This window comes from Haliaeetus leucocephalus, unplaced genomic scaffold (genome assembly GCF_000737465.1).
Source record: "Haliaeetus leucocephalus isolate CR32 unplaced genomic scaffold, Haliaeetus_leucocephalus-4.0 Scaffold484, whole genome shotgun sequence".
Taxonomy (NCBI): Eukaryota; Metazoa; Chordata; class Aves; order Accipitriformes; family Accipitridae; genus Haliaeetus; species Haliaeetus leucocephalus.
In genome coordinates, this window is record NW_010972920.1 from 2,617,026 (window position 1) to 2,644,835 (window position 27,810).

General features: G+C 47.6%; 1 protein-coding gene across 1 annotated transcript in view; it reads left to right on the forward strand.

Annotated features, from left to right (window-relative positions):
* The window catches only part of SHROOM3 (shroom family member 3), a 153,210-nt gene extending 126,737 nt beyond the window's left edge, over positions 1 to 26,473 (forward strand). The window contains exons 3-10 of the mRNA XM_010575507.1: positions 3,860 to 3,991; positions 7,010 to 10,271; positions 13,382 to 13,458; positions 16,987 to 17,904; positions 18,977 to 19,495; positions 20,350 to 20,500; positions 24,570 to 24,842; positions 25,498 to 26,473. Coding sequence (XP_010573809.1) covers positions 3,933 to 3,991; positions 7,010 to 10,271; positions 13,382 to 13,458; positions 16,987 to 17,904; positions 18,977 to 19,495; positions 20,350 to 20,500; positions 24,570 to 24,842; positions 25,498 to 25,857 — 5,619 coding nt within the window. The 5' untranslated portion in view covers positions 3,860 to 3,932 and the 3' untranslated portion in view covers positions 25,858 to 26,473. The remainder of the gene's footprint in view (positions 1 to 3,859; positions 3,992 to 7,009; positions 10,272 to 13,381; positions 13,459 to 16,986; positions 17,905 to 18,976; positions 19,496 to 20,349; positions 20,501 to 24,569; positions 24,843 to 25,497) is intronic.
* Positions 26,474 to 27,810: the final 1,337 nt, after the last annotated feature.

Consider the following 27,810-nt stretch of genomic DNA (forward strand, 5'->3'; position numbering starts at 1 on the left):
CCCAAACTGCTCCACTTTGAGGTTTAGGAAAAGGGAAACTTTTCTAGGCAAATGTAGAAAAAATGAAAATGGCAATTTGAAGAAGCTAGGTTGTTTGCTTTGGTTAAAGATGGGCCTTTTTATAGAGAAGTATCTGTGCGCGCTTGGAGGACACTGGGCTGGAGTACATTTGAATTGCAAAGTGCTCTGGTTGTGCATGTACTGTGGCATCAGTGAGGAACACTATGTAAAGAACAGAAATTAGACTGAATACATTGTTCTGTATGGTTTTATTTTGTAACCTTGGGAAAAAGATAAATCAACCTTTAAGTTATCCTGTGAAGAAAGCTTCAGATGGTTGTTCTTTAGATGCTGATTCATTTGTAGAGTTAGTGCCAAGGTATGTTTATAAAGTCCCGTTACTGTTTTGCATACAAAGCATAAAAATAATCTACAGACATTACAGAGAAGAATATGCTCAGCATTTCCTAATAAGAGAGAGCTACAGAGCTATTAATGGTAAAGGGCCTCAGAAATGTCAGCATGGTCGTTGCAGGCCAGACTGCATCAAGCCTTTGCCAGACTGTGTTAGAGGAGACTGCTAATGTGCCGGTCACGTTTCTGTCTGAAAATGCTGTGACCAGTATAGCAACAAGTAGCACCCAGATAACAGCAGCTGGACAAGATTAAAGACTATTCTTTTCCCTTTGGTTTTCCAATTTACGGTGTGAATTTGGCAGTATCTGGTATGTAATCAGTGTTACAGCTGCCGTGGAGCCTATTTAGATGCCAGCGTTGCATCAAGGTCCACTGACTTCTCTGGGTATCTTCACTCCAAGGCATTTGTCATGATGCCAATCTGACCTGGATGCCCAGGTTATCTGATCACTGGGGGTGTCCATGAGGAACGGGGAGTGTCTTTTTCAGCCTTGGCATTTACAACAGAGGGATCACTTTCTCCATTATCTCAAGTGGAGAATTTTTTAGTAATAAGATTGTCCAGATGCTTTTGCAAGTATGGTACAAGTGCAGCCCTTGAGGAACTAGTATAAAGGCTAAGGGAGTGAGGTCATTTTGTTGTTGTTATTGTTGTTGTTGTTATTATTACAGTTCTGTGTTTTGAAATGCTACAACCTCCTGGAACAAAGTGTCAGCTGTTGCTCCTGGTTTTGTTGAAGGCAACTATGCTACACCTAATTTATACCAGTTAAAGATCTAATGATTTATTTGTCTTCACTCAAGTCTGGAATTAGCTGCTGCATTTGCAAGTTTCATCGCTCAGCCAGTTTGTCTGGGATGAATCAGGATCTGACGTTGTGGGCCTTACAAAAACAGTTCTGCACCACTTGCCAAAAAGAGTTTAATCTTGCACTGGTTTTTATTGCTTCCTGAAAGTTGTGCTCTGCGTTAAAGCAAGCGTAACCAAAAGCTGTCGCAAAATTGGCAGATAAACCATGTTCAGCACCCGCTCCATCTGTAATGGGAGATAGCTGTTCTCCTTTAGACACTGTGGTGCTTACTGTCATATTGCAGTTCACTTCTGGTCCTCTTCCCTAATTAGGCAATAATGATTATAAACTAAGCTTAAGGAAGTAGAGTGAAGCAAGGTGCTATTTTCAGGTGTTACAGAAGGCTGAAGCTTGGGAACTTTTTGGTGTTCCCTGAACGCCCACACACCGGCACCGGCAGCATTGATTGTGCCTTTCTTTTACAACCTCAGAGCTCTGTCTCAAGGAAAGTCTTTCGGTTGATTCAGTAGCGAATGGATGAGGCCCCCTGTTCTCTGCCTTTCGGTGCACGTGTGTGCAGAGACCCTCCATACTTCCATTCTGCCGCCTCCTTGGAGATCACCTGCGTGAGTCTGCAACATGAGCTGGAGATCATGTGTACCGCAGCGCTTCCTTTCCTGGCTTAAGCTCGGCTAAGATTCGGTTACCCTTAATCCATGTTTCCAGGATCAGGTAGGTGTGGAAACAATGCAAGGTTATCCCGCACTGAACCGGTACGGCATGTCTTCTGGCTTAAATTCACAGCTTCGCTGTCCATGTGTTGTATTATTACAAGGATATCAACCAAAGGGGTTTAAAATACGTGTGGCTCAGAAGATTGGCTACACAGCTCCCTTGCAGCTTTTTACTGATCAAATCAAGGGGTAACGTGCTTTGCTTGTGATCATTCAGTGTGCTTTCCCAAGCAAAAAAAATAATGCTGGGGGCTCATACTACTCGAAAGTACAAAGAGAGTCTTTAAACCTCTGCAACGGAAAAGGCAAGAATGTGGGTTATTCTTAATGACCACTTTTGTCAACTTCCCATCCGGCAGCGTTCAGCTTCCTTGTTTCTCTGGGCAAGGAGCTTAACAAAAGAGCTCTGTTTTAAACACACCTACACGTGTAATGGTAAAATGGTGCTCAGTTCAGCTCGCTCTCTGTAAACCTCCAGTTCAGCTTTACTTAAGACAATCCTGTCACAACAAATGTTAAAAGGAAAAGAATGTCCCTTTTTCTTTCTTCTTTTAGCTGATGATGAGAGAATGAGGTGTGCTGCTGAAATCTGTATGGAAAAACTACTGGTGAAATGGTTCTACCTCTCACTTTCTGCCAATGCTTTTCCATGTCGTAGGACATCAGCCAGTGCCAATGTTAACTTGTGTTAGTAAAGGATCTGACCCTAACAATCATTTTTTACTTTGTACATTTTCCTGTATCGTTTCTTTTCATTATCTTAGGCGGTACTAGGAGAGTCCTTTTTTGGTGTCTGGTTTACATCTGCAGAGGGCATTTTAATCTATTTACTGACTTATTCAGGACGTGCTGTACTGTGAAATTTTCAGCGAGACAAGGATGCGTCATATCTTGCATTTATGCTTTATAGGTAGTCAAAGTTGTCCTGCAGGCTGTCACATTTGGGACTTCAGTGGTACACAGGTCCAGTGCTGCTCTTCGATCCCACAGGAAGAGTTAGAAACCACGGAGATGAGTGCTAGAGCAGGGGGAGAGATCCCCCATGGAAAGCAGAGGGACGATTAAGGACAAGCCCAAAGGCTAGGACGAAGGAGAGTCTGTGTGGCATGTTCAGGGTACTTGATTGCTAATCCCCTGGTTTAACTTTCCATTGCGCCATTATGTGCTTTAAACAAGGTTGTCGTGGTTTTTTTTTCTCCTGAGAGCTGATGGAGGCCTTCCTTAGCGTTGGTGACTGAAGCAACCGAAGGCCAACCGTGCCGTGCCCGGGGACGCACCCAGGCTCACATGCTGCAGGGGGACAGCTGGCCGGCTGCAAGGCCCTGGGGGATGCGAAGGACGCACACTGCTGGCACTTGGTTGTCACGTCTCTTCCTGCATTTTTACCAGTGCTGAGGAGAGATCAAAACAGCATTGTGCAGGCTTCCACCCCCTCATGGTATTTGATTCTTTAGATGACTTTGCCAGCCGTCACTTCAAAACGAAGGGAACCTTTTGAGAAACGCGCTCCTTCAGCATCCGTAAGAATCACATGCAGCCACCCTGCTTGGTGCATTGTGTGGGAGTCCGCACGCAGCCCAGCCTGCAAACTGATCCCTGTGAATGGGCACCCGGGCTCATTCCCAAGGGGTAAGGCTTCTGGCTGGGAGGTACGGAGGAAGACCCTCCGCATTCAGTGACAACCCCCTTGTCTGCCCATGCCTGTTGCCTTGCAACTACGAGGGGGAGCATGTTGTGTGATTTTCGGGAACGGTGCATGACTACTGCTTGGTTCGCTTGGAAGAGACAAGAATGTAGCAGTGAAACAGAAGTGAGCACGAGCAATTTTAAATGTGGCTGTTGGTGTTACTTCACTTTCACCTTCCTTGGAAGATCTGGCCTGTTGCTGATGTGCAAAATCTTTCTGCTTTTACCTAGGCGGAGTGAAACTCCAGGCCGACCTCACTCCTGGCATTCAACCAAGCTTGTGGAGAACCAACCCGATCCCAGTATGATGCAAATATCTCAGGGTACGCTTGGCACCCCCTGGCACCAGTCCTACCACTCCAGGTAAGCACTACACAGCTGTGGTCCTGTGCTGCATAGGCAGAGATGTAAAGCAGTGTGCATTTTTAATTTAGTATCATTTGCCCTGTTTTCATATCTCTCTCATGGCTGTAGAAATCAGGCTCCCAAGCTAGCATGCCTCTAACCTAGTCCCCCACTCCTATGTCCTTCCTTGTTTCCAGTGTCATGCTGGCTTCAGGGAGGCTCTGCCTCATGCCCAAGGAAGTGTCTTGATGGTGCTGAGTACAAGATCAGGGCCTAAATGTAGACCACAGGAGTGGAGGAAGGGGACAAAAGATGTGATAGAAAAATGTTATCAGTCACCTCCATACAGCTGGACAGGTTTACAAACAGCCAGGGTTAGCATTAGAGTTAGGAAGGCTTCAGCTCCTGTTTGGTTACCCAGATAAAGTGGCCGTATTTTCGTCCTTTAAGTGCTCTGTGAGTTGATTAACAGCTAGGAAATGAATTGCTTTAGAAATCCCCCTTCCTGCCAAGATGGGAGCCCACTGTCAGGACGTTAATGCAGCTTTCTGTGGATCCGGATGCAGGAGCTGGAGACCTGCTCTGCAGACTGCCTCCATGTAGAAACACAGCATGGTTGTTTCCCCAGCCAAGGAAAAGAAATCCGAAGTCAAAGTTAGCCTATTAAAAAAAAGGAAGAAAAGGATGTAGGTAGCAGGGCAACTGTGCCTGTCAGCATAACTGAGCCGCTCTCAGGAGCAGCCATAAGCAGTGCATCACCGACGACACTCCCAGGGTGAGAAGTCAGCAAGGGATTTCTTGGTTTTGGCAATTACTTTCTGCAGGGGTCAGCTTTATCATAACTGTATATGCATGGCTGTTTCTCTAAGAAGTTAGGGCAGTGGTTTATCAGTCCCCAAAAGACTAAACTAGTAACCATAGTGCTGTTAAAAGAAGGTGGTATGAGGCACCTCTGGTTTTGGCCATGGACCATGGCCTAGGCAGATTGGAAGCAGTGATAAGATCCCAGCGCACTGGGGCTGTTTCTGTGAGGCTACACAGTGTGGTGAGTACACAGAGGAGAGATGCCCAGGGCAGACGTACCCCTCAGCTACCTTGAGCAGCCCCAAAAGGTACTTGGTGGTAGGCTTTGAGGGGGGCAAGTTTAAAGTCTGCCCTTGGAGGATTTTCCCTGGAAAGGCAGAAGGGTTTCAGGAGCAGGAAACTCTGCTTATAGCCACTGGGATTTAAACATCATTTCTTCTACAGGTGAAACTAAGCCTTGGCAGAGGGGAGGGAAAAGGAAAGAGAGCATTAAAAGAAGTGAGGAGATGGTTGCAGAAAAAAATGTATGTTCATCTCTGGCCTTCAGCACAGATCATGCTGTAGCATATTCATTTCCCACTGAGGGGCTTTGCTTCCCAGCCACAGGTCCTGGCAGAGCCTTTGGCAGCAAAGCTCTGTCTCCCGGGTGCTTGAAGAGGAGCACGGGGAACATCTAGTGGCCAGCTGGCCAGCGCTGCGCTGGGCATTGCCAGGGAGATATTTATTTGAAACTAAAATAGCGTGGTGCATTTAAATGAGTAAACCAGCTTTATCCTGAGATTTGCCATATCTCTTTCTGCCTGTCTCTATGTTCCTCTGCATCTCTCTGCAGAGCTGCTGCTTTTTCCCATCGCGAGCAGTCTTCCTTCTGCTTTTCCTCGTCCTTAGCAGCCCTCTCCCCACTGTCTGTCCTTTGGGCTTGTCAGTGTTAATCCAGCAGGGTAGAACTGACTGTGGCTGGGATATGATCTGGAGCAAGCTTTAGACTTTTCAGCAGATGCTTTTTAGGGAGGGGGTTACCGAACACACCTGCTGCCTTTTGATTCCCAGAGCTGCTGTGTATCCCCAGCTCCCCCGCTGCATGGAGCAGGTTTGGTTTTGTTATCCCAGTGGAGCAAAGCACACAGAAATGGAGCTTGTTTTTCCCGGTGCCAGTTGAGGCTGCAGCTTGCGCCCTGGCAGACCCAGGCTCCTCTCCATTCCTGCTTCCAGCTCTGACCCTTGCCCTGCCACCCTTTGTGTGGGACCGAAGTCTTTCCTTTCCTGGTGCTTTCCTGTGGCTGTGCCAGGACAGCGCATGTAGTTGCACAGGGAACTAGAAAAAGCAATGTCTAAGGGAGGGGAGCTGAGAACAGAGGGAAGAAGAGTGAAATCCTGAGGCTACGCTTCCCAATCCTCAGTGTATTTGCTTGAATCTGGGAGGAGAGATTAGCCAGGGGAAACTCCACATAAATTTGTGATATCCCCTTGTGAGATGTGAAAAGAACTGTGGCCGGCACAAGGACCTCCCTTCCCACTGATAGTAAGATCTTGAATATCCTTCTTTTGAACACGTCTCTGGTGGCCACAAGTCCTCTTTTGACACACGTGTATCTCGGAGCAGGTGCCAAGGTGTACCTGCACCTGCTCAGCTACATGAGGAGGCGGCTGTGAAGACTTCCTGGGGCATTGTCAAACTGTTTCTATTGTTGCACCCCCGCTTGCCTCCACGCACAAACACGTGCATCTTTTCTCTGTCTTGTCAGTTTAGTTTTCTCGCAGCAAACAAACTATCCTTAGGACAGCTGAATTTCCAGGAAGCCTGCCAGGGCATAGTCTTCATCTCCATAAAAAGAAATGAAATGGGAAAAAAAGAAAGAGATTAGATTCCTCCCAGAACGCCTCTTGTGCTCCTCTCCTCCTCCTCGGTGGCGTCGGCACTCATTCAGCTTTCCAAGTGCTTAGGATAGGTTTGATGGGTGGGGTTGATCCTCCCTGGCTCCAGAGATGCACTGTCTTTCTGTCTGTGTTTCCTTCCCACCCTTCTGTGGTAAGTAAGAGCCATGTGTTGCAATGTCAAGCAGTTCCTCTTTGTGAACTGGGATGACTGCAGATGGGATGGAGTAAGGCCCAAATATGGGTTTTCATCTGCACTTCTCAAAACTAAACATCTTGCTTCTGAGCTCACTTATAAGTTGTTGTGCCTCTCCTCTGCTGACAGTGGGTTTTTACTCTTCTCTCGCTCTTCCTCAGCTCCTCAACCAGCGATCTCTCTGGCTATGAGCATGGCTATCTGAGGAGAAGTCCTGATCAGTACAGTTCCCGGGGCAGCATGGAGAGCTTGGACCACTCCTCCCCTGGCTATCACCCTTGTCACCTGTCCCCGGCCAAATCCACCAACAGCATCGACCAGCTCTCCCACTTCCACAGCAAGAGAGACTCTGCCTACAGCTCCTTCTCCACCAACTCTAGCATCCCCGAGTATCCCGCTCCTCCATTCAGCAAGGAGCACTCCTGCTCTACAGACAGCATGCAGTCCCGAGGTGGCCTGCAGGAGGGCATGAGGCAAGCTGACATCAGGTATGTCAAGACAGTCTACGACGCCCAGCGAGGGATCTCTGAGGAGTATGAGGTGCAGTCCTCTGCCTTGCTTCCAAGTTGTGAGGCCCGGGCTTCACTGGATGGTCGCGGCCACAGCAGGCTCCACGGCTTCAGCCGGCACAACACAGCTCCCTCCTGGGCGCAGCCAGGCCAGGGCTCCTCAGACAGCAAGAGCCAGCCCCCCAAGGGACCTCCCTTGCCTCCCACTCGCAGCGACAGCTACGCAGCCATTAGGCATCACGAGAGGCCCAGCTCATGCACTGGCCTTGATCTGAACAAGCCTGGTAGAACCCACGCGAAAGGGGCCTGGCCTCTGCTTGTCAGCGCTCTATCCCAGGGTCCGCTGCTGAAAACCCCCTTCGGAGAAGGGCATCTGCACACTGTGGTGGAGAAGAGCCCAGAGAGCAGCCCCACCATGAAGCCCAAGCAGAGCTATTCCCAGCCAGCCCAGCCGGGGCAGCCCCTGCTGCCTACGGGTGTCTACCCAGTACCTTCCCCAGAGCCGCACTATGCCCAGGTGCCCCAGCCTTCTGCAAGCAATAACGGGATGCTTTATCCAGCTCTGGCCAAAGAAAGCGGGTACTCAGCGCCTCTTCCAGTCTCTTATGACAAGGCCGTAGCCAGCAGCACCCTGGGCTTTGATGAGAATGGAAGCCAAAGCACTACAAACAGATCAACCATCTTCTACCAGCCCCCAGCAGCTGAGAGAAAGCACGATGCTGCAGCAAAACTTCTCCAGCAGAAACCTCCTAGCGCGGCAGGCCCAGAAGTCTGCCTGACCACGTCGAGAAAGGAGGAGTTGTTACCTCTCTACAAGGTAGCACACAGCAACCGAGAGACTGCAGGTACTGCGCAGGCCTCCAAACACAGTCTTCAAGCTCCGCAGCCCCATCTGAGGGATGCTAGTGAGAGAAAAACCCATTACCAGCCCAAAGAGGACTGGACAGCTGAATCCCAGGAGGACAAAAATGGCAACACACAGATAAACGAGAGAGACGCTGCTGCTCACCACCAGTGGGGTCACAGCAGGGCCAAGCAGTATGGCTTCTCCTCCTTGCAGAACATCCCAGAGAGCTCCAGGAGACAAAGCAGCTCCGAGGTAAAAGAGATGCAACCAGGCGAGGGTTATTCCAACACCAAACTGTCCTTCTTGAACAGCAGCAATAAAGAGGAGAAGGATCACAGGGGACAGGGGCACAAACAGTGGAGTGACGTGGACCCACAGGCCTTTGCGAGGCAGGAGGAGGAGGGCACGAGCGTGACTCCATTCCATGCTGCCGAGCCAGAGTGCGAAGAGCCTCCTTCTCCGCAGCACCCAAAGACCTCTGATTTTGGGAGGAGCCGGCTCAGCTCTAGCAGCACCCAAAGCTTTCCCTATGGCAAACCAGACGCTGGCAAGCCCCGCTGCTCGGTGCTAGAGAAGGTCAGCAAGTTTGAACAGCGAGAGCAAAGCACTCACTGGCCCCAGAGCGCTGGCGTTCCCAGCTTCGGCCAGCACTACGGGCCAAGCAGGACGAGCCAGGCCTCCAGCGCGAGGTGCTCTCTGCACAGCCTGGAGGACATGCGGAGCAAGCTCCGTGAGCCTGGCCAGCTGCCCAGTGAGCCAGGCAGGGTCTCCAGCCCCTCTGTCAGGAACGGGAAGCTGGAAGAGGCTGACTGGCGCCCCATAGAGTTGCAGATGGCGGCTTCGGTGAAGCAGGCAAGACCCAGCGAATACTACAGCCTGTGTCCTGAAAATGAGGTGCAAATAAGGGTGGCTCAGCTACCGAGGAGTAAAAGCACATTCCAGCTGGGAGGTGAGCCTGAGAAGGAGATCCTCTGGAAGGATAATGTCCAGGATGCCCACGGGTCACAGCTGGACACACCATTTAACAGGGCCTACAGGAACAGCATTAAAGATGCTCAGTCCAGGGTGTTGAGGGCTACTTCCTTCCGTCGCATCAGCCCCCCGTTTGGGAGCGCACCCAAGAGGACGACCCAGAGGCCTGCCTCGGCCCACGTGGGCATGAGGAGCACGGCGGCGTCTCCCCATACCCCGAAGGAGAGGCACAGTATCACGCCGACGGAAGGCAGCCTCTCCGCCCTGGACTACACCAAGACACAGCACATCTTGCGCATCGGGGGTCGAAAGCGGCTGACGGCAGAGCAGAAGAAGCGGTCTTACTCGGAGCCGGAGAAGATGAACGAGGTGGGCATCTCTGATGGGGAGCCATCGCCTTTCTCCTTCCAGAAGAAGAGCATCCATTTTGTCTTCCCAGAGAACACGGTGGCTGACCGGCGTAAGATCTTCGAAAGGGATGGCAAAGCTTCTTCCACAGCCAGCCTCTCCAAGCCGGAGCTCAAGCAACTCCAGCAGAACGCCCTCGCTGACTACATCGAGCGCAAAACAGGGAGACGGCCATCCTCACAAGATGTCGGACTGCTGAGGGAGCGCTCCCACAGCTCCTACCTACAGGCAGGTGGCCCAGACAGCCAGAGCCTTTCCTCTGCCTCCAGCATGAATTCCCTCCAGGACCAGAACCTTTACCGACGGAGAGAGTCCATAGAGCGGATATCCAGGACGGGGCGGATATCGTCCACGCTTCCTCCTGGCCTGATGGGCTGCTTCGATATGAGTGGAGATGAGAAGAAGACAGGGCACCAAGACAGCTTGGTCACAAGCCGACCGAAAACAGAGAGGTGCCGGGACTACAGAGCCAAAACGGAGCTCACCAAAGGCACGCAGACAGACCCTCTGGGCATGCAGGGCCAGCCTCACTACAGGAAGCAGGAGCAGGTCTTTGAAACACACTCCACCACCAGGAAATCTGGGAAATCGGTGTCTGTGGAAGACTTGCTTGATAGGTATGACAATCAGACAGTCCCTGTGCATGTACGTTCCAGATCGTCTCCCACGGCGGATAAGAAACACCAGGTATGTGCAAACTGGATCATGTGTGCAGGCAGGCAGGGCTCTCTGAACCAGGGAATGAGGGGGGATGTTGGAGGGCAGGCTGATGTTCAGTCATGGCAATTACTCCATTGGTTAGAGAGAGGTTAAGTGCAGATTGAGATGGAGACAGTTTATTGCGTTTCAATTACCAGGATGCTGTTTTAAATGCTTGCTGGTGGGGTACTGCTTCTGTTCAGCTTTCTTACTGTCGGGGCTATTTCAGGGATTTCATTGATGCTGGGATTTCAGTGCATATGCTGGTAGTGTGCATGTGTTCTTGCTGCTCTGGACATCCCATCTGAGGTGTCCTGATCTTACCTGTCAGCATCACTGGAGGAGCACCGAGTACCTTTCCGGTGGGGTGTACCATTAAGGTGGTGATATGCTGTTGCTGCTTTCTGCCTTAGTCCACTTTCCCGGTGCAAAGTAGAGAAGACTAAAGGCTGCCTGGAATTGCTCTGGCTCCCACTGTGCCTGACAGTGCTGGGAAATGTTCAGCGGACGAACTGCCAAGTAACCATTATGTTTTGCCTCCAAGCCCTGGAGGGAAACATTGCAGAGAAAACTTAGTGGAGACCCTGGCCGCTCTTTCCATGTCCCCTGCTTGGCGGTTGGGAACATTGCACTGATGTCACAAATAGGGAATTTGACTGACTCTGATGATGGTAAATAGTAGAAACAGGCTAACTACTTAAAGAACAACTGTCCAGGCCAGCTCTTCAGCTGGCTGAAATCTGTTCAGACCTATTTAGGTAACTGCAACTGGTAGAGCCGCATGGGTTTACAACAGTGATGGGTCTGCTGCCCAATCCCCGTTTCCACGCCAGGCTCCATTCATCACAGGGAGAGGGAGGAAACAACCAAAATGTGTGGACAGGCTCCTCGCTCCAAATAGTCTCGGTGTTTGGACAGTCTCACGTATTTACAGGGCAGCTGAGATCCAGGACATCTGCTTCGACTCTTGCACTTGCCACTGGCCCAGAACAGATTACCTAGCTATAACAAAGTGGTACTGGGTCAAGTAATGTAAAGGAGACTCTGGGCAGCATCTTGGAAACAGGCCAAACTGGGGTGCAGGGGAAGGAGCTGTCCTCCCAAACTCGTCGTGTGCTTCATTCTAAATGTCCTCCCTCAACAGACCTCAGATCCCACGCTAAGTTTTTAAATAGAGAGAATTAAAAAAGCAGCTTGTGAATATCAAGTGACCAGAATGCATTTCCATAACCACCGCTGTCTCATCCCATCATCAGTATTTTTCCACACCAGCCAGGCATCACGCTCATCTGTGCAATTTTGTCACACTTGCTGATCATGAAGTCTTGCATTCAGTAAGAGGACAGTCCTTAAGAAAGAGTTAGGGTAAAGGCCAAGCTGCGACTCTTTCTCTGTTTCCTGGAACAGTCAGAGCGGCAATAAAAACAGGCATCCAGAAAGAGAAAAATCACTAAAATGCACTTTTCAATGACAGGTTGGACAACGAGCAGCCCTAGTTCATTTTTACCCAGCCCACTCTCTCGGGCAGGGGACATACAGGGCAGTTCTTGAGATCTTTATTTCCCCCTTGTTGGCTCATTTTTAATCTTGCATACGTTCAGCAGGCAAACCAGAGTTTCTGCCTGTTGGAAGCTGACTCGAGGAAGACGATGAACAGCACTGCAGACCTGCTTACAATGTCTTAGTTCAAATACAGAAGAGGGGAGAGCCCTTACTGCTGTTACCCAGAGTGATTTAGCTTTATCCAGTTCTGGAATGAGGATTTAGTCCCATAGGCAGCAAGGCACTTGTGAAGATCCTGTTCTTAAATCCTAATTGAAGAAAGCATGTTTGACTTCCAACATAGACACCAATCCATAAGTGTCTGTTTGAAAGGGAAGTATATGTTTAAGTGCTCACTTAATTAGTTTTGTTTCTGATCTGTCTCCAATACAAAACCAGAGCTACAAAAGTGGGGGACAAAGCCAAAGCAACAGGGTGATTTTTTTTAATTATTTATTTTTTTGGCCTTTTCAGATTTTTTGTGGGAAATGTTTATTACCAGTTTAGCAGCAGACTTCTCTGCCTCACTGTATGTTTTTCAGGGCCTTGTGTACAGTGTCTAATGTTCCTTTCAGGCTGCATATAAATCACATTGCAATGTCACTGTAGGAATTTGTTTAAAGATATAAAGAAATTGATAGCCATGTGGAATTTTTAGCTCTCAGTCTTCAGAACGCATTCTCAGCCTTCCTTCCTCTCTGCTTCTTTAGTCTGTCTCAGCCTGCATATTTCCCAGCTCCCAGACTCCTAAATCAAGATCTGCACTTATCGTCCCTCTGCAACAACGCTGACCAAAAAAGCAGATTACTAAGAGTGTGGAGTAAGGGGGCACTGAAATGCTCTCTGCTGGAAAGATCGTACAGGAGAAAATACCAACCTCTTCAAAAGCAGGCTGAGCATTTGCTTTCATGTCTCATAATAGGCTGGTGTTCTATGGTGGGAGCTCTAGGGCAGAGAGAGTCAGATTTACAAAGGTATTTCAGCTGCAAAACTTATCTGGTTTTAGATGACATTAATGCCTAAAGACGGTAGTTCCTGCGCTTTGGTTTTCAAAAGAATCAAGTGCCAAACTTAGCGATGTTTTTCAGCACCTCTGCCTGTTGCTGGAGTTTCCAACCTTGGTGACATTCAACATCTCTGCAGCGTCTCCATCCTGTTTTGGCACTGAGCTTGGGCACAGATTGTTCACTGTTTAGCTTCCCCGGTTAAGGCTGCTTCAGTGATGTCCCAGCTTCTTGCTTGCATGTAAAACAGAGGTGAACACCCAGGTCCCACTGATACCCTTGAGCATGTTTTTAGAAGAGGCAAGGACTTGCTGAGAGGTTTTAAAAAACCATTGCTCTGAATAAGTCTGCCTGTTGGCCCACAATCCATCCAGAAAAAGGCAGACAAGTCCTCTAAGCAGGAGTAGGGTACTGGGGAGCAGTACGCCACGCTAGAGTTTTCCTCCCATCTGTATATGGCACATGCTATGGTCTCTTCTTGCTAGGAAGCATCAGTGTTTTGTTATTTTGTTTTGCTTTCCACTCGCTGCTAATACTGTCTTTGCACTCCAGGACCTGCTGAGAAGGGAAGGCAGTGAATTTGGCCCCATGGTGAGAGATCCTTTCTATGTGGTCAGCGCAGGAACCAGGTACGTATATGTTAATGTCCACTTTGTTACTGCAGGATCAGCTCTTGCCATCCTGCTGCCAGCAGCAGTTGTCATGTGTTTATGTAAATGGATGGATCGTGACAAACTAGAGAAAACGTCTGCATGGACACAGTTCTGGGTGTGTTCCGTCCAGCAGAATTAGGAGGAGTACATTGCTGTGAGCTTTTTTTTTTTTCACTATAGATATTAATTCACTATCAAGTCCTCCTCATGTCATCTTGGAGCATGTTTCTGCAGCAAATTTCCAGTTATGTAACTTCCAAAATGTGTTTGATCTGCTGTTAGAACTCGCATCTAGATGCTGTCATAACTTAAGGATTCTAAAGGAAAAAATACCTTGATGTCCCGCTCTGTCTGGTTTTCTCCGGTCCAGGATGCTGCCTCCCCAAAAGCAAGTGAACATTTGCATGGACTAAAACAGGGAGATTTCATTTATCTTGCTGAATTGGGAGCTTGTGTTTAGGCTGCTTTCCTTTGTGCAGGCAGGATATTTTTGCTCAGCAACAGGGGAGAGAGAAACGTTTTTAAAAATAGAAAAGTGTGATCATAAAAATCATAATATTAGGACTTATGTAACTGTCCACTTAGCAGTGGATTGTTTTGAAGTTAACTAGAACTGAAGTTGATCTTGCTGTATTTACATTTAAATAATAAATAAGATGTTTGCCCTAAGCTCCCAGTGCCCAAACAGCTAACTCGTATTACAGTAAAAACCATCAAGAGGGACTAAAAGAATTTTTCACAAAGGAGCTCTGTTTCTCACAAACTTGCAGTAAATGTCAACCCACTCTGTTGTCACAGTGGGAGTTAACATTGCTGTCTCCAAAGGTTTCACCATGCAGCTCTGGGTCAGGAAGCCACAGCTAGAAGTAGAGAAAGGCTCCTAGTCTAGCTGGATCTTACTTCTGACTGGCTGGCTGGTTTTGCCCCTAAGAAGACGTAAATGTTGTTTTAGAGGGACTCAATCTGCCTTCAGGCACATCCTTTTATGATTATTTAAAACACACCCGTTTACTTTGATTCAGTGTAACTTTTTCCTTTTTTTTCCTAAGAGAACAATACAGCTGGTTTAGTTCATCCTGCCTCCCCATTTCTTCTAGAGATGGTATTTCATCATTCTCCTCAATAACTACTTGCAGCTTCCTTTTTTTTTTTCCCCAACCTATTTTCCAAGTAACGGGATTGAACACCCAGACTGAAAACAAGTTTATTGGGGCACGAAATGTAGGTTTCTCATTTTCACGCTTTACTGCACAAAGATTATTGGTATTAACAGTTTTATGATGTTTCTGCTGCGTAGGCATCCTGCATGCTCTGCAAGGACATTTCTTCTGGGAGATGTGAGGTTGCTTTCCCTTCTTGATCAGAACTGGATTTCCCAAAAGATAGAACAAGGGGATGGGAGAAGACAGGATAAAGTCCTTGGCTCTGAGGACACAGGGTCCCACTACACAGTCTGCAAACCACTCCCTACGCGCCTCAGCTGCTGAGTGATTTTTCTTATGTTACTGCACCTGAAATGACCTGAAAGAGAACCGGCATGAGTTTTGGAAGCCAGAGGGCTCTCTGATCATTCACTGCTGAAGCCAGTAGAAGTTTTACATTTAACTCGCAGTGAGAACAAGGTCTGAATCCTCTGCAGACTGAAAGGGACAGGTAGACCAGGACCTTACCCATGTGTCAATGATTCACAGAAGGAGTTCCACTATTAGGATACTGTTGAATGTTCACCTGCCCCAGTGTGAGTGAGTATTTCACGGTCTGATTCATGTGGGATTATTGTAGCATCTTTAATCTATCCCTTAAGAGATGCGGTCTTTGTCTGTCCTGTGATTGTCAGCCCAAAATAGCTGGTTTTCTAGATGGTCCTCTCACATCTAACTATCACTATCCTGTCGCTGTCTGTAGCATAGTCCATGCGTGGGCCTTTCAGGGAAGGCAACAGCAGGCAGTAGGAATTACGCTTCTAGGTTTCCTTGGGATACAGCTGCTTAATGTGCTGGAGAGGAGATGGGACCATCCCTACCACCTCTCTTGCTCAAGGAGGAAAACTGTCACATGGTGAAGTTAGAGAAACCCTGGTCAGCAGTCACTTGGTCCGGTCACACGTGCTCTGTGACTTACGCCCCATGCTTATGCTACTCTCCAGGTGTCATCAATAGCTGTCTCGTAAGCACTGTTGGAAGTGGTTGTTGCTCCACCAGTTTTAGAATCCACAGTTGCTTCCACAGTAGGAGAGATCTTTCAATTAGAGAATTACCATCTGGCATTTCTGACAAACACTGAGCATCTGAAAAGAATACACATTGCTACTGTCCAGGAACCACAGACAATACCAAGAGCAATCTGTCTGGGAAGTTTCCCCACCCCCAGGCAAAGGTTGCCAAATTCTATTCTCAATTACACCAGAATAAAGCCAGAACGACCCCTGTTTTTGACACTTATTCTTAATTTGTACCAGTACATCTGAGAGCAAATTTGGGGCCCAAGTCTCAAACATCACAGATTAGCAGTGTCACATTATTTGAACCATGCATCTCAAGAACAGAAAATACATTGGCAGTAGAGCTTTATTGTATTTTATTGTTTATGGCATGGCCTCATGTTTTTAGGCCATCTTCTCTTGCATCTGCTAGCACTATTATTACTGGTCATTTTGGTTTCCAGCTGAATAGCTGTACGGGCAAGTAGGTTTGGCTATGTATTCTGAGGAGGATCCTCACTTCAAAGGCCAGGCACTGTTTCTCAGACTCACATGAGAACATCTTTAAAGACCTGGAAGGAATAATTTTATCTGCTGCCTTTGCAGCCTTAACGTCCGTTTGCAGTTGAAGTGTATTGGCTTTGGTTTTTGTAACACCTGCCTATCTGAGTGGAGCTCTTTTTTCTAACAGGATTCCGAGATTGTAAAAGCTTTTTTAATTTTTCTCTGCCATCAAAATAGAGCATTTTTTGGCCTCACTTCGTTCTCGGAGACAGTTGAATCATTTTAATAGCACCTTTCCAAAAGGAGCAGATAATGTTGTGGGGATTTTTGGCCCATAAAGCTGAAATTCTTAAAATTATCAGCAATTGAGAATGGAGTTTGATGGTAGATAATGTCAAGTAGTCTATATTACAGCAGTTGCTACTAGCCCCATGTGTAACAAACAAAATTCAAAGGAAGGCTGGAAAGGAAGCCAGGCACTTAGGTTTCCCTAAGATTTTTTTCTATAGAGTTATTGCTGTGATGCTTACTACATGTATGCACATGTGTGTGTGATCTAGCACACGCTGAAAATGATGGGAGATGGTCAGTGGGAATGGATTTGGCTCTGTGTCCCTAGCATTAGTAGACTGTATTTTACCACCAGTTTCAAAGCACAATTGCACCTCACCTAGATCAGCAAGCACTGACCCAGGCCTCTGATACGGTTGCATAATTTGCTCATTAAGGAGGTGCACAATAGCTTTCCTTGCTCATTGATTAATTATTAATCTTATCATGGTCTGTCTCTTGGTATTTAGGTCTTTCAGCAAGCAAGAAAGAAGCCACTCAGAAAAAATGGCATTCACAAGTTATTATCCCCATCCTCGCCACAGCAGCGAGGTTGTTACCGGGTCTGCCACGCTGACCGAGAACCACAAGCTCTCAGAACTTTCCAGGCCAGATAGTGGGACTTCTGCATTTGTCCCATCCCCAACAGAGGCAAGGAGTCACTATCCTGAGCAAAAGCAAGGTTTTAAACCCTTGTTCCTTAACCTTACTCCTTCTGGATCTGACCAGTCCTCCCCTAATACACCCACCCAGACTCCCTCAGACTTCCAGAGTGCAGGTGATGGCCAGGCTCTGAGACAGCACCATGCCAAACGAGATGCTGTTCCCCCTGAGGGCAACGGTAATATTCAGGCACAGTGTTTGGATGGTGTCCAGGATAGATCCCCTGAAACTCCCGCGGAAGAAATGATGCGGAGAAGGAAAGCTGGGCTGCTTCACAGATCCCTCCCGCCCAAAGTGGTGTGGGCTCATTCGGTCAAAGACAACAGCTACGCAAGGGCTATGGTGTCTCCTCCAGCGGCTGGGCCAAAGTTCTTCCAGAGGTGGCAGTCCCTGCCGACACAGAGCAGCACTTCTTCTGACCCAGAGACTCCTCCTCCTCAGGGGACAACCCATCTCCGAATCTCGGAGTCGGGCCTGCAGCTCACGCCCCCGCCATTGCTGCAGGACGATGAAGACGACGAGGTGTTTTTCATGCCTGCCCAGCCCGGTGTCATTGCTTCACCGTTGTCACCCCCACTGCCATCCCGTCCTCTTCCTGAGCTGAGCTCTTGCACTTCTGCAAACGGCATGGAGGAATTCCCACCTACTCCCCCAGCGGTGGCGCTTGAGGGGAATGGGGCAGCTGGAGACAAATCCACCAGGCTCACAGAGGAGGCCAAAGTGAGGTAAGGGGGGGCTGTAACGCCGCGTCTCGGGCTTTGTAGGGCCATATACAGTAAGATATGCAGGGCTCCAGACAAATGTGACTGAGCTCCGCGTACCGTGATGACCCACCCACAGCTGCTAGCTGAGCGGGAGGCTTGCAGTAGAGTGAGGAGAGGGACAGACAGGCAGACTCGCTGCCGCTAGGCTTTGCTGGCTGCCAAGAGCGTTGTCAAATGATGTGGCCAGGGCAGGGCAGAAAGCAAGAAGGGAAAAAGCTTTGTGGCCCATCAGCAGATGCACTGACAGGTGCTTAGCCAGCAAGGCAAAGGAGGTTATGGGTGAGAAACTATCCTGGTCTTGTTCTCCCTGCAGTTACCATATAGATTTCAGTGGGGTTGCTTCTTACTCGCACTAGCTTGAAGAGTTAAAATGGCTGCCGACTCCTTCCAGTTACTGGTTTTTGAGAGAGAACTATGAAAATCCATGATGGTTTTTCCAAACAGTTAGAGTTTCCCAGAATACATGTTAGACCTGGCACAGAATAATGCTGTTACGAAACAGTGACCATCTGCCAAGAAGTAACAACACAAGTATGTCACAGTCACACTCTATAGTGAATTTTTTCCTGAAGGATAGGACTTTGGGCTAGGTGCCCAGCTGGCTTAACTCGGCACAGCTTCCCTCGCTCCCAAGGAGCTGCTCTGATTTCCATCCGGGAAAAATCTGTCCAGGGCTGTGGTAGTGATTAGCTTTTCCAACATGAAGAAGACAAATGAGTATAGGCTGCTCGGGATGGTACTCCCAGGTGGTGAGACGCAATGTCCCCAGCTTGTGAGCAGAAAGCCAAGTGACTCTTCCCTCACTAGTACTTCCTGTGTTGGAATGACAAAACAGCAGTGTCCAGGTTGAGGGGACAATATGCTTCTGGTGCCAGGAGCTTCATACTGTGGGCCTTTCCATGTTGAAATGAGAAGAAAGACACAAGAATAAGTGAAAGAAGGAAAACTTACTTGTCTTAGGCCTTCACTATGTGTTCACAATGGTCCTGTGTGGCAAGTTTATCTTCATCTCACAGAATTTTTCTGTCCATAGCAGCTTCAAAAGCTTTCCCAAAGCCCTGGCCGAGAGGGAGATAACAGGGTTGGGCACCAGTATCGGTGAAAATAATTGGCCCCTCTCACCGCCTGCATCAAAGAGGACTAGCTCTCCGTCTGCTGTGGATAAGCAGCACCCATTACCTGCTTCTACTGAAGGGCCTCCAAGTGCTGATAGACAGCCCATAACTCAACCTGAAGGTAACCACAGGGAGCCAGCAGTCATCACCGGAGAGTCAGAAAATGGCAGCCTGGACTCCGGGATACTCAGCGCAGCACCTCCAGTGAAAACAAAGAAAAAGACCCCAGAGGATATTAAGTCCGAGGCTCTAGCAAAAGAAATTGTCCATAAAGACAAGTCTTTGGCTGATATCCTGGACCCAGATTCCAAAATGAAGACAACCATGGACTTAATGGAAGGGCTTTTCCCCAGTGGAACCAGCTTGCTGAAGGAGAGCAACATGAAAAGGAAGATGACGCAGAAGAAAGTTAGCAGGACAGCAGTCGAAGATGACACGTAAGCACTGCTTGTTTGGGTGGTGGGCTAATGTCGCAGCAGAACTCGCTGCTTGCTTGCTTTTAAGGACAAGCCTGTCCTGATTTTTTCTGTATCTGTATAGGTGGATGCTGGCAGAGAGTGAGTTTCTCCATTCCCAGGCATGAGGACTGGCGGGGCATTTCTGAATTCCCTTTCTCATGAGCTTGGCTGTATGTGCAGCCTTTGAGCTTACCTCTCTGGGCTGTGTAGAAAATAATGCTGAGCTTGGTAACAGGGCAGGAAGTGAACCATCTCTGGAGATGTTGTTTGATTTTGCTATGTTAATCGTTGTAATCTGAAGCAATTCAGTCTAAAGCACGGTAACAGAGATATGAGAGTAAAATCAGGACCAAACCAGTGGCAGGCAGAAAGATAATGAGGCCAAATTTTGGAAGGAGGGATGGGGGTGCCTTCTTATTACAGGAGGGTGCAGAGATCAGCCCAAGTCCTCCAGTGTTTTTCTTTTAAGACAGAGACTCCCAAGTGACAGCTGGAGAGCCATACAGAAATAAGTTGTAATGCACCATGCCACATAAGATGGTCTGTCTATCCATCACGAGCTGAGCTGTGCTAATTTGCCTTCAGCAAGGATCTGATCCTGTAGAGAATTGTTAACCAGTCAACATTTTAACAGAGCAGCTGTGCTGTTCTGTGCAGGGGCGAGATACGAAAGCAGTCGACATGCACCCTCTGATGGCAGGAATTGGCCATTTCCTTTGTGGTTAATAACACTGGAAAGGTACCAAAGAGGGAGTGCTGGAAAACCATGGATTTAGGCATGGGAAAAGGTCACGGCCAGACTGAACTTCTCCTTTTTTTTCCCCGTGGTGTAGGAGAGAAGAAAAGGAAGCTCCTGTAACCCTGGTCACCTGTCCTGCTTATTACAGTGTTTCAGCACCCAAAGCAGAACTGCTGAATAAAATCAAGGACTTGCCAGAAGAAGTAGGTGAGGAAGAGGAGCTGCTAGACATCAATGAGAAGAAGGTAAATTCAGCACACACCACCATTTGCTGGTTACATTCCTGAAATAATAATAAGCCCTAAAATGAAGTGCATTTCTATTTGATGTCAGCTTTTGGCAGTCCCAAGTTGTGTGGGGGCTGGGTGCATTGAGGCCAGCTGTGAAGCTTCGTTAGGGTGACCCAGATTGAAAGAAGAGAGCTAATCTGAGTACTTACTGAGTACAGATCTTGCACAACCATGAGGCGGGCCTGTGTTATGCCAAATGCTGAACGTACAGGTTGTAAGAGGCAGTCCCTGTCCCGTAGCAAGGAAGGGAAAAGGAGAGGTGAAGTGACTTGAGCAAGGACAGCTCGGGTTAGAAATAGGAACAGAGTCCAGCTGGTGACTGCACTGTCTTAGTGCATGAGGTTTCGCCCTAGGATTTTCCTCTTCAGCGAAGCCAGTTCACCCATTTTACCTGCTGTCTGCACTCACTGCCTCCAAAGAAACATTGGTTACCCTTCCCCCCACACACTTTATTGTTTCACTGACCTGCTGAAAGCTATGTGCGCATCAGCAGCTCAGTCAGCATGACCTCGGTGTGATGACTTGGGTGGGAGGAGAGCAGGGCAGGAGAGGAGGAAATATTTTCCTCTGTTATTGCGGCTACATTTCACTGAGGAATGGCACCTGCAGTTCTTGCTGTAGGCTTGGGTGCTCTGTCTTCCAGGGCTTTTGCAGGGCCTTCTAATTTGCTCAGGTGGTTGTCTCACATTGGTTACCTTGTAATTACAGACATGTTGCGAAGCTCACGAATCCCAAGGAGCCACAGGCAGATACTTGCCTGTCTGTGCCTCCCTTCACACACCTACTACCTTCCTGTCAAAAGCTGCTGTGCCTGCCCACCTGTAACTTTAAAAGTTCCTACATTGGACTGGACAACATAGCACAGCCCATATTTCATGCTGTTTGTACAACAGCAGCGTTTAAACATACTGAATGATACAAATATTTGTGCAAGTCCCATATGCTGTAAATACAGTCCTTAATTCTTCTTGCACTGAAATCAGGCATGGATTTAAAGAAAGGCTCCCAAACTCAGCCTCTCTGTCAAAGTGCAGAGAATTCACGTGTCTCTGGCACAACTCCACATTTTCTCTGGGTCTTCATCCCCATGCGAAGTGTAAAAAGGCAGAGAGAAGTCGTGAGGCTGAGTGATGTTTGCGAGTATGCAATTTGTCCTGCAGCCCTGACTTGGAGAGCTCACCTCTCTTTTTCATATTGCCTTACTGTTTCTGTTCTCAGCTTTCATCTGCTAAGCAAAATCTGTTCCATACCAGGCTTTAATACAGTGACAGCTAGAATGGGACCTCCATCAAAGTGCTCTATAACACAAATGATGAGTGCTAAGTGAGTAGATTAGCCCTATTTTGTGGAGCATTTGAGGTGCAAGTAGGACCCTGTCAAGTCTTTAAGAGCTGTCACACCGTGCCACTGGAATAGGTTAGAGACAGTCGCTGTGCCTGCCATCTCTTATTTCTGTGGTCCTACACAGATTCTGGGTAGCAAGTCTACACAGATGGATCATGCATGTGTTGCTAATCAAAAGCATTTGCCTAAGGCCTTTGTCTGCTGCTTTAATTATCTGGCCCGAGCCATTGGTTGTAGAGCACCCAGCTTCAAAGGTAATCGCAGCCCCTGCCATGTCTGTAGCATTTGATTGATTCTTGGGGTGCTGTTCACTTCAAAACCGTCTGACTGCTTATACCAGGTAGGGAGTGATTAAACAAGATGAGGGTGCTGCTCCAAGGAGTCGGTGGACATGCTGCAAGCATCTGACAGGCTTGCAAGTAGATGTGAGCCTGCAACGGAGGACAAGTCCCAGGCCTCAAAGGTTACATTTGCATGGAAAAACAGAAATAGATGGGAGCGATTAGGCCCAGACAGCAAGATCTCCCTGGTATGTTTGTTCATGGTCTGTGTGAAAGAACATTTGTATAGGCATTATTTGAGAAGGCAGCCACTCTGAGAGGTCATTTGGATAAACCAAGCTCATTTCCATTGTAAGTATGCAAAGGAGCTATATTGGTTGGCATTTGGGATCGCAGGAGAGTCACTGATTAATGAACACAAAGCAAGTATTTCGCAGTCCCTGTCCAGCTCCCATGTCTTCAGGACAAAGGTACATCCCTCCCAGCAGTCAGGTAGCCTCCTGCTACGGTTAGAGAGCAGGTCTGCACCTTGAGCAAAGCTCCCAGAGCAGGGAGAAACAGCTGCTGCCAGTTCTGAGCAGCTCGGTCCTCCTGAAAACCTGTTGAGGTTAATGCTCGCCTTTGTGTCCAGCCCATAGAGTCCTGCTGTAGAGTTCCCCCTGCCGGCATCGTACTCATTGAAAACGGATCCCTTGTTTTGCCCCTTAGGATTTGGTCCAGCAATCAACTGGTCAGGACCTCGGATCTTTCTTTTGAAGGTGGCATTAGCATCACAGGCAGAGGGAAGGGCAACTGTTGGTTCTTGTCTGTGGGTGCTACCTGTCCTACTGAAGGGAGAATCCAAGTAAAGGAGTTTTGGTTGTCCCTTATCCTGGCAGGTGGGATTTGCTCTCCTCTCGCCCTGAACTACCCTGCTAACAAACGGCATGACTTAGAAGTCATTCCAGCATAAGCCTGATGATGTTTGTTTTAAGAGAATATTACGCACATTTTATTCAGTCTTTGCATATATGTGAAAGCTGACAGTAGGCTGTAGTGCAGCCACCAAACCATGCGCTCCAGAGGATGCACGCAAAGTGTACCATCTAGTGGTGTCTGGCTAAACAGTGCTGTTAACTTCCCGGCTGCAAAACCAGCCTTTTAAACCCCACTCTGACTGGCCACCCCTGGGGATAAGGGCCAATTCAGAGCAACCCCCAGCCTGACCTGGGTTTGAAGGTCCTTTCTCCTTTGAAGGAGACTGCCTTCCTACTTGAAGTGACCGTCAGTTTTGATGGAAAGAAGATTTTGAGAGAATATTTTCAGGCAACCTTGTGATTTACTTGTATTTCATCCTGCAGTGTTTGTATGCAGAGTAGATTAACATACATGTAATGGTGCCCCAGCAGTGCATAAACTGAAGAGACTGAAAATACCCAACCCCTGTATGAAGAGCTTTTCCTGCTCTCTGTGCTCTCAGTTCTGAGTAAACAGAAGCAAGAATTGCACGCCCCAGGCCAGAGACTTCTGCTTTTGCATATGTCTTTCCCCTAAATCCTAACTGAAATGAGGATCTCCAGCACATGTGCAGCACTGCTGTTTCTGGAGTAACCGAACCCTGGGGGCCCCCTTTTCTTCAGCAGTGAAACAGTTGCCAGCATTTTCACAAAATGGGTGTGTGCTCTCCACGTCTTTGCCCAGTCAGTAAGTAAATTTAGAGCATCTTTGGTGTAAATGCTCACTTGATGCCTCTCTGCATAAGGCAGCAGCTGCACAGGCAGGTAGTTTTGGTCACAGTTGAATTTCAGGCTTGCATCTCAACACTGAGGTGGCCAAGTAAGGAGCAGTCAGTAGTTTAGGGTACTATAGGAGGGGAAAATACATAGCAATTCCCTCTTTCTTGCTAAGCCATATGGAACTAGTAAGGGTCAGCTTAGCCTCCTGTCATGCCATGAATACAGCTTAAAGTCATTTTTCTGCCAGTTGTTTTGTACAGTTCTGGGTCATAAAGTACAACATCCAAACAAGCAATTTCAGGCTGGGGCAGGGAGTGGGGAATATGCAGATGTGACTGTAGCTCTTTTCACGTGGAGACTTTACAGAACCTACAACCTACATCCTTCACATGTAGGTAGCTGGGTATCAGAACATGGTACACCAAATCAGATGTCTCTTTTATAAATGTTCATTGATGGTAGAACAAATATATCTTCATGCAATCTGATCGGGTATTCGGATTATCGCCTAGATGTGAAATTTCAGAGTTTTCTCTGTTTCCTCCTTAATGTTGTCTTTGTCAGCTGTTGCTGGCTTGACCCTGCTCCTCAGGAACTGTAGCCATATCCTCTTGTTGTCGTCATCCGTATGACCAGGGTGATCGTGGTAATGACCGATGTGGCAATGTGTTTCCCTTCTGACAGGCTGAGCTCATCGGGAGCTTGACCCACAAACTGGAAATCCTGAAGGAAGCCAAGGAGGGTCTGCTTGCAGACATTAAGATGAATAATGCTCTTGGAGAGGAGGTGGAGCTGTTGATCAGCAAGCTATGCAAACCTAACGAGTTTGACAAGTACAAGATGTTCATTGGTGATTTGGATAAGGTGGTGAACCTCTTGCTCTCCCTCTCGGGACGCCTGGCCCGTGTAGAGAACGTTCTGAGTAGTCTGGGGGAAAATGCCAACAGTGAAGAGCGGGTATGTATGTGCACAGCCATAGCGTCTTGGCCTTTTTCAGGGTGCGGGACAGCTGCAGTCACAAGAACGTGCTTGTTTGTATAAGCTAGGACCTCCAAAGGCTCACAGGAAGGCAGTTGTCTTAGTGCTTATGTATAAGCAGTAGGAAACGTGGTTCTGTCTCTAGGAATCTTGGTCCCGGTTTGTAAAAATGTCTCAGATCCTGTGGCTTTTGTCTTGAAACAGAATGGCCGTGTTCAGGACAGCATGTCTGTGACCCACAGCTGAGGAAAGGCTGTATGGTGTTGTGCGTCGTGGAACAACCCACTGCCTTTTACCTCAGTTGAAGCCGCATTTTAACATTCTTTGGGTGGTTGTGAGAGACAAAGCCAGATTTTCCTGGTAGTTGTTGCTTTCAAGCAAATTTTACTGACTTTCTTGGAGCACTTTCTGCCCTCCATTGACTAGAACATTCAGAGTCTGATTCAGTGGGATTCACATTCAATCCATAACAAGGAATTCACCCTCCTCCCCCAGGCTTTTGACAGTATGTCTGGGAGTGTAGCAGCCACCCCGCCTCCCTGAGAGGTGGCAAACGTGGTATCGGGAGGAAGGAGAGGGGGAATCGGTGAGTTTGGTGCTGCTGATACTGAAGCGCTGTCTCGTGTGTGTGCAGAGTTCACTGAACGAGAAGAGGAAACTGCTGGCTGGCCAGCACGAAGATGCCCGGGAACTGAAGGAAAACCTTGACCGTCGAGAACGGGTGGTCTTGGAAATCCTGGGCAACTACCTCTCTGAGGAACAGCTCCAGGATTACCAGCACTTTGTAAAGATGAAGTCCGCACTCCTCATAGAGCAGCGAGAGCTAGACGATAAAATCAAACTGGGTCAGGAACAGCTCAAGTGCCTGATGGAAAGCCTCCCCACAGACTTCACGCCCAGGGATGCAACAGCAGCAGCTGCGCTAGCTGCAGCACTTGCTACCTCTGCCGGGGTCGGTGGTAAAACACCTCCAGCAGTCTCTTCCTCACTCTAACCTTTCCCAGGTGGACCTGGGATACAGTCCTCCTGCCTGAGTCTGTTTAATCCAAGTACTTGGCAGATGGTTCTCTACAAAGACAATGAATGGAGACAGGTTTAAAACAAGATTTTAATGAAGGAAAAAAATAGCAATAATAAAGGTTTTATTTTCCTTTCCTTCCACCTCTGCTTCCTGGAAACTTAAATCAATGTGGAGGGAAATCTCCTCCTTCCAGAGATGAGGAAGAGTCTCACAACAATTAAACACATTACCTTTAATAAAAAACATGACTTCCTCTCTTCCCTCCCTTTCCTGCCTACCTGGCACCTCATTAAATAATGAAGGATCTAAAAGAATGAAGCCTTAAAAATAAAACCAACCCATTCTACTGAACATTATTGATATTTATATTTTTTAAAGAACAAGACAGAATGTGTAAGTTTTTGTACATACTCTAATCAGTTACTTGATTCTACTTTGTTCTGTATGTAGAAAAGACATTTAATTTTGTATTTTGTGAAAACCTTAACAAAAAGAGGGAACCCCAAAGATAGTCATGCATTAGCTTGGAACATCTCTTTGTGGTTTTGTTGCTGTTGTTGTTGTTTTTTAATATAATAAAGGGCTACCAGAAGATGCTTCAGCCTGTTTCAACACATGCTAAATATGCCATTAAGTGGCCTTGTGAAGGAGATTTTGACCAGGAAAATACAATATCTCCTATTCTGGATCTTGTGGTACTCTGATTGTGGAGTTTAAACACACCTTTATGAGAACCTGCATCTCAGGAGTCCGAGTTAGCATGAAGTAACAAACTCGGGTCTGGACTTACTGTGGGAGCGTGGGGGGAGCCTGTCTTTGTTTTGAACAATCATCTAACTCGTGATCTGTGTTACTGTTGCAGGCTGAATGCATTTCTGTGAGATGTGAGAGGGATCTCTAGTGACATTATTTATAGGCCTGTTTTTGTGAAGGGGTGATGTACACTAGGATGTTTTTCATACAGCAATACCTCATTTGTCTGAACCCACTTCATCAGAAATTATTTTACAAGCTAGAAGAGGCATTAACTTGAAATCCAATATTCTCTTCCTACCCACAGAAATCATGCACGTGTAATGATAATGTTGTGCACCCTGCTTAGACAGACAAAAGCCTACCATAAAGACTATTGGATTATTTCCGAGTCAGGGCAACCTGTAGTAACTAAATGTGCCTGACTGAACTTCACCGTATCAACTTACCAAGTGCTGGATGATTGCTGCCACTTTGCAGTCGGCAAAGCAGATTGGGGCAGACTTCCTTCTTCTGTATGGAATGTGCTTTCCTCTCTAACGAGCTGCATCACTGTTTAAACAAAATGGCTAGAAGTCGCATGAACAGATTACCGCTGTGGCTGATGAGCCAGGTTTGGGTCAGCTCTCTTCTAACCTTGCAGAGATGGCCTGCTGCAGCAGTGATTCAAGCTTCTCCTTTCTCCAGGGTGTTGCACGGTTCATCCCAACATATCTTGCCACCAGGACCAGAGCATAGATTTTAGACATGTAGTTTTTAAGTCCATTTGTTTTGAATTTCAACTCTAGCATGTGACTGAAAATTACAATATTCATGGCTTTCAGTGCTGATTTTAAAGCCCCCTTTTTTCTAGTAGCTCACATCATAGCTCTTCCACGGGCAGCTTGGCAGATTAAAGAAAATGCCAATGCCCTTCTGTCATATCAAGCATCAATTCTCCAATACCCAAAAGAAAATCTACCTGGGCTTGTAATGCTTTTAGAAGCAGCAAGCCAATTACCTGTGATGACAGCAAACACATCCTTTTTTTTACTTCTGAGCTTGAACGCTACTCAGGCTCATACATCATTTCATGAGAACCCTAAGCAGGGGAACTGATTTTTATGCCTTAATAGCTGAATCAAAAACAAAACTGGAGGGAAAAGAATAATTGTTTGAGTGGAGTTTCAGGAA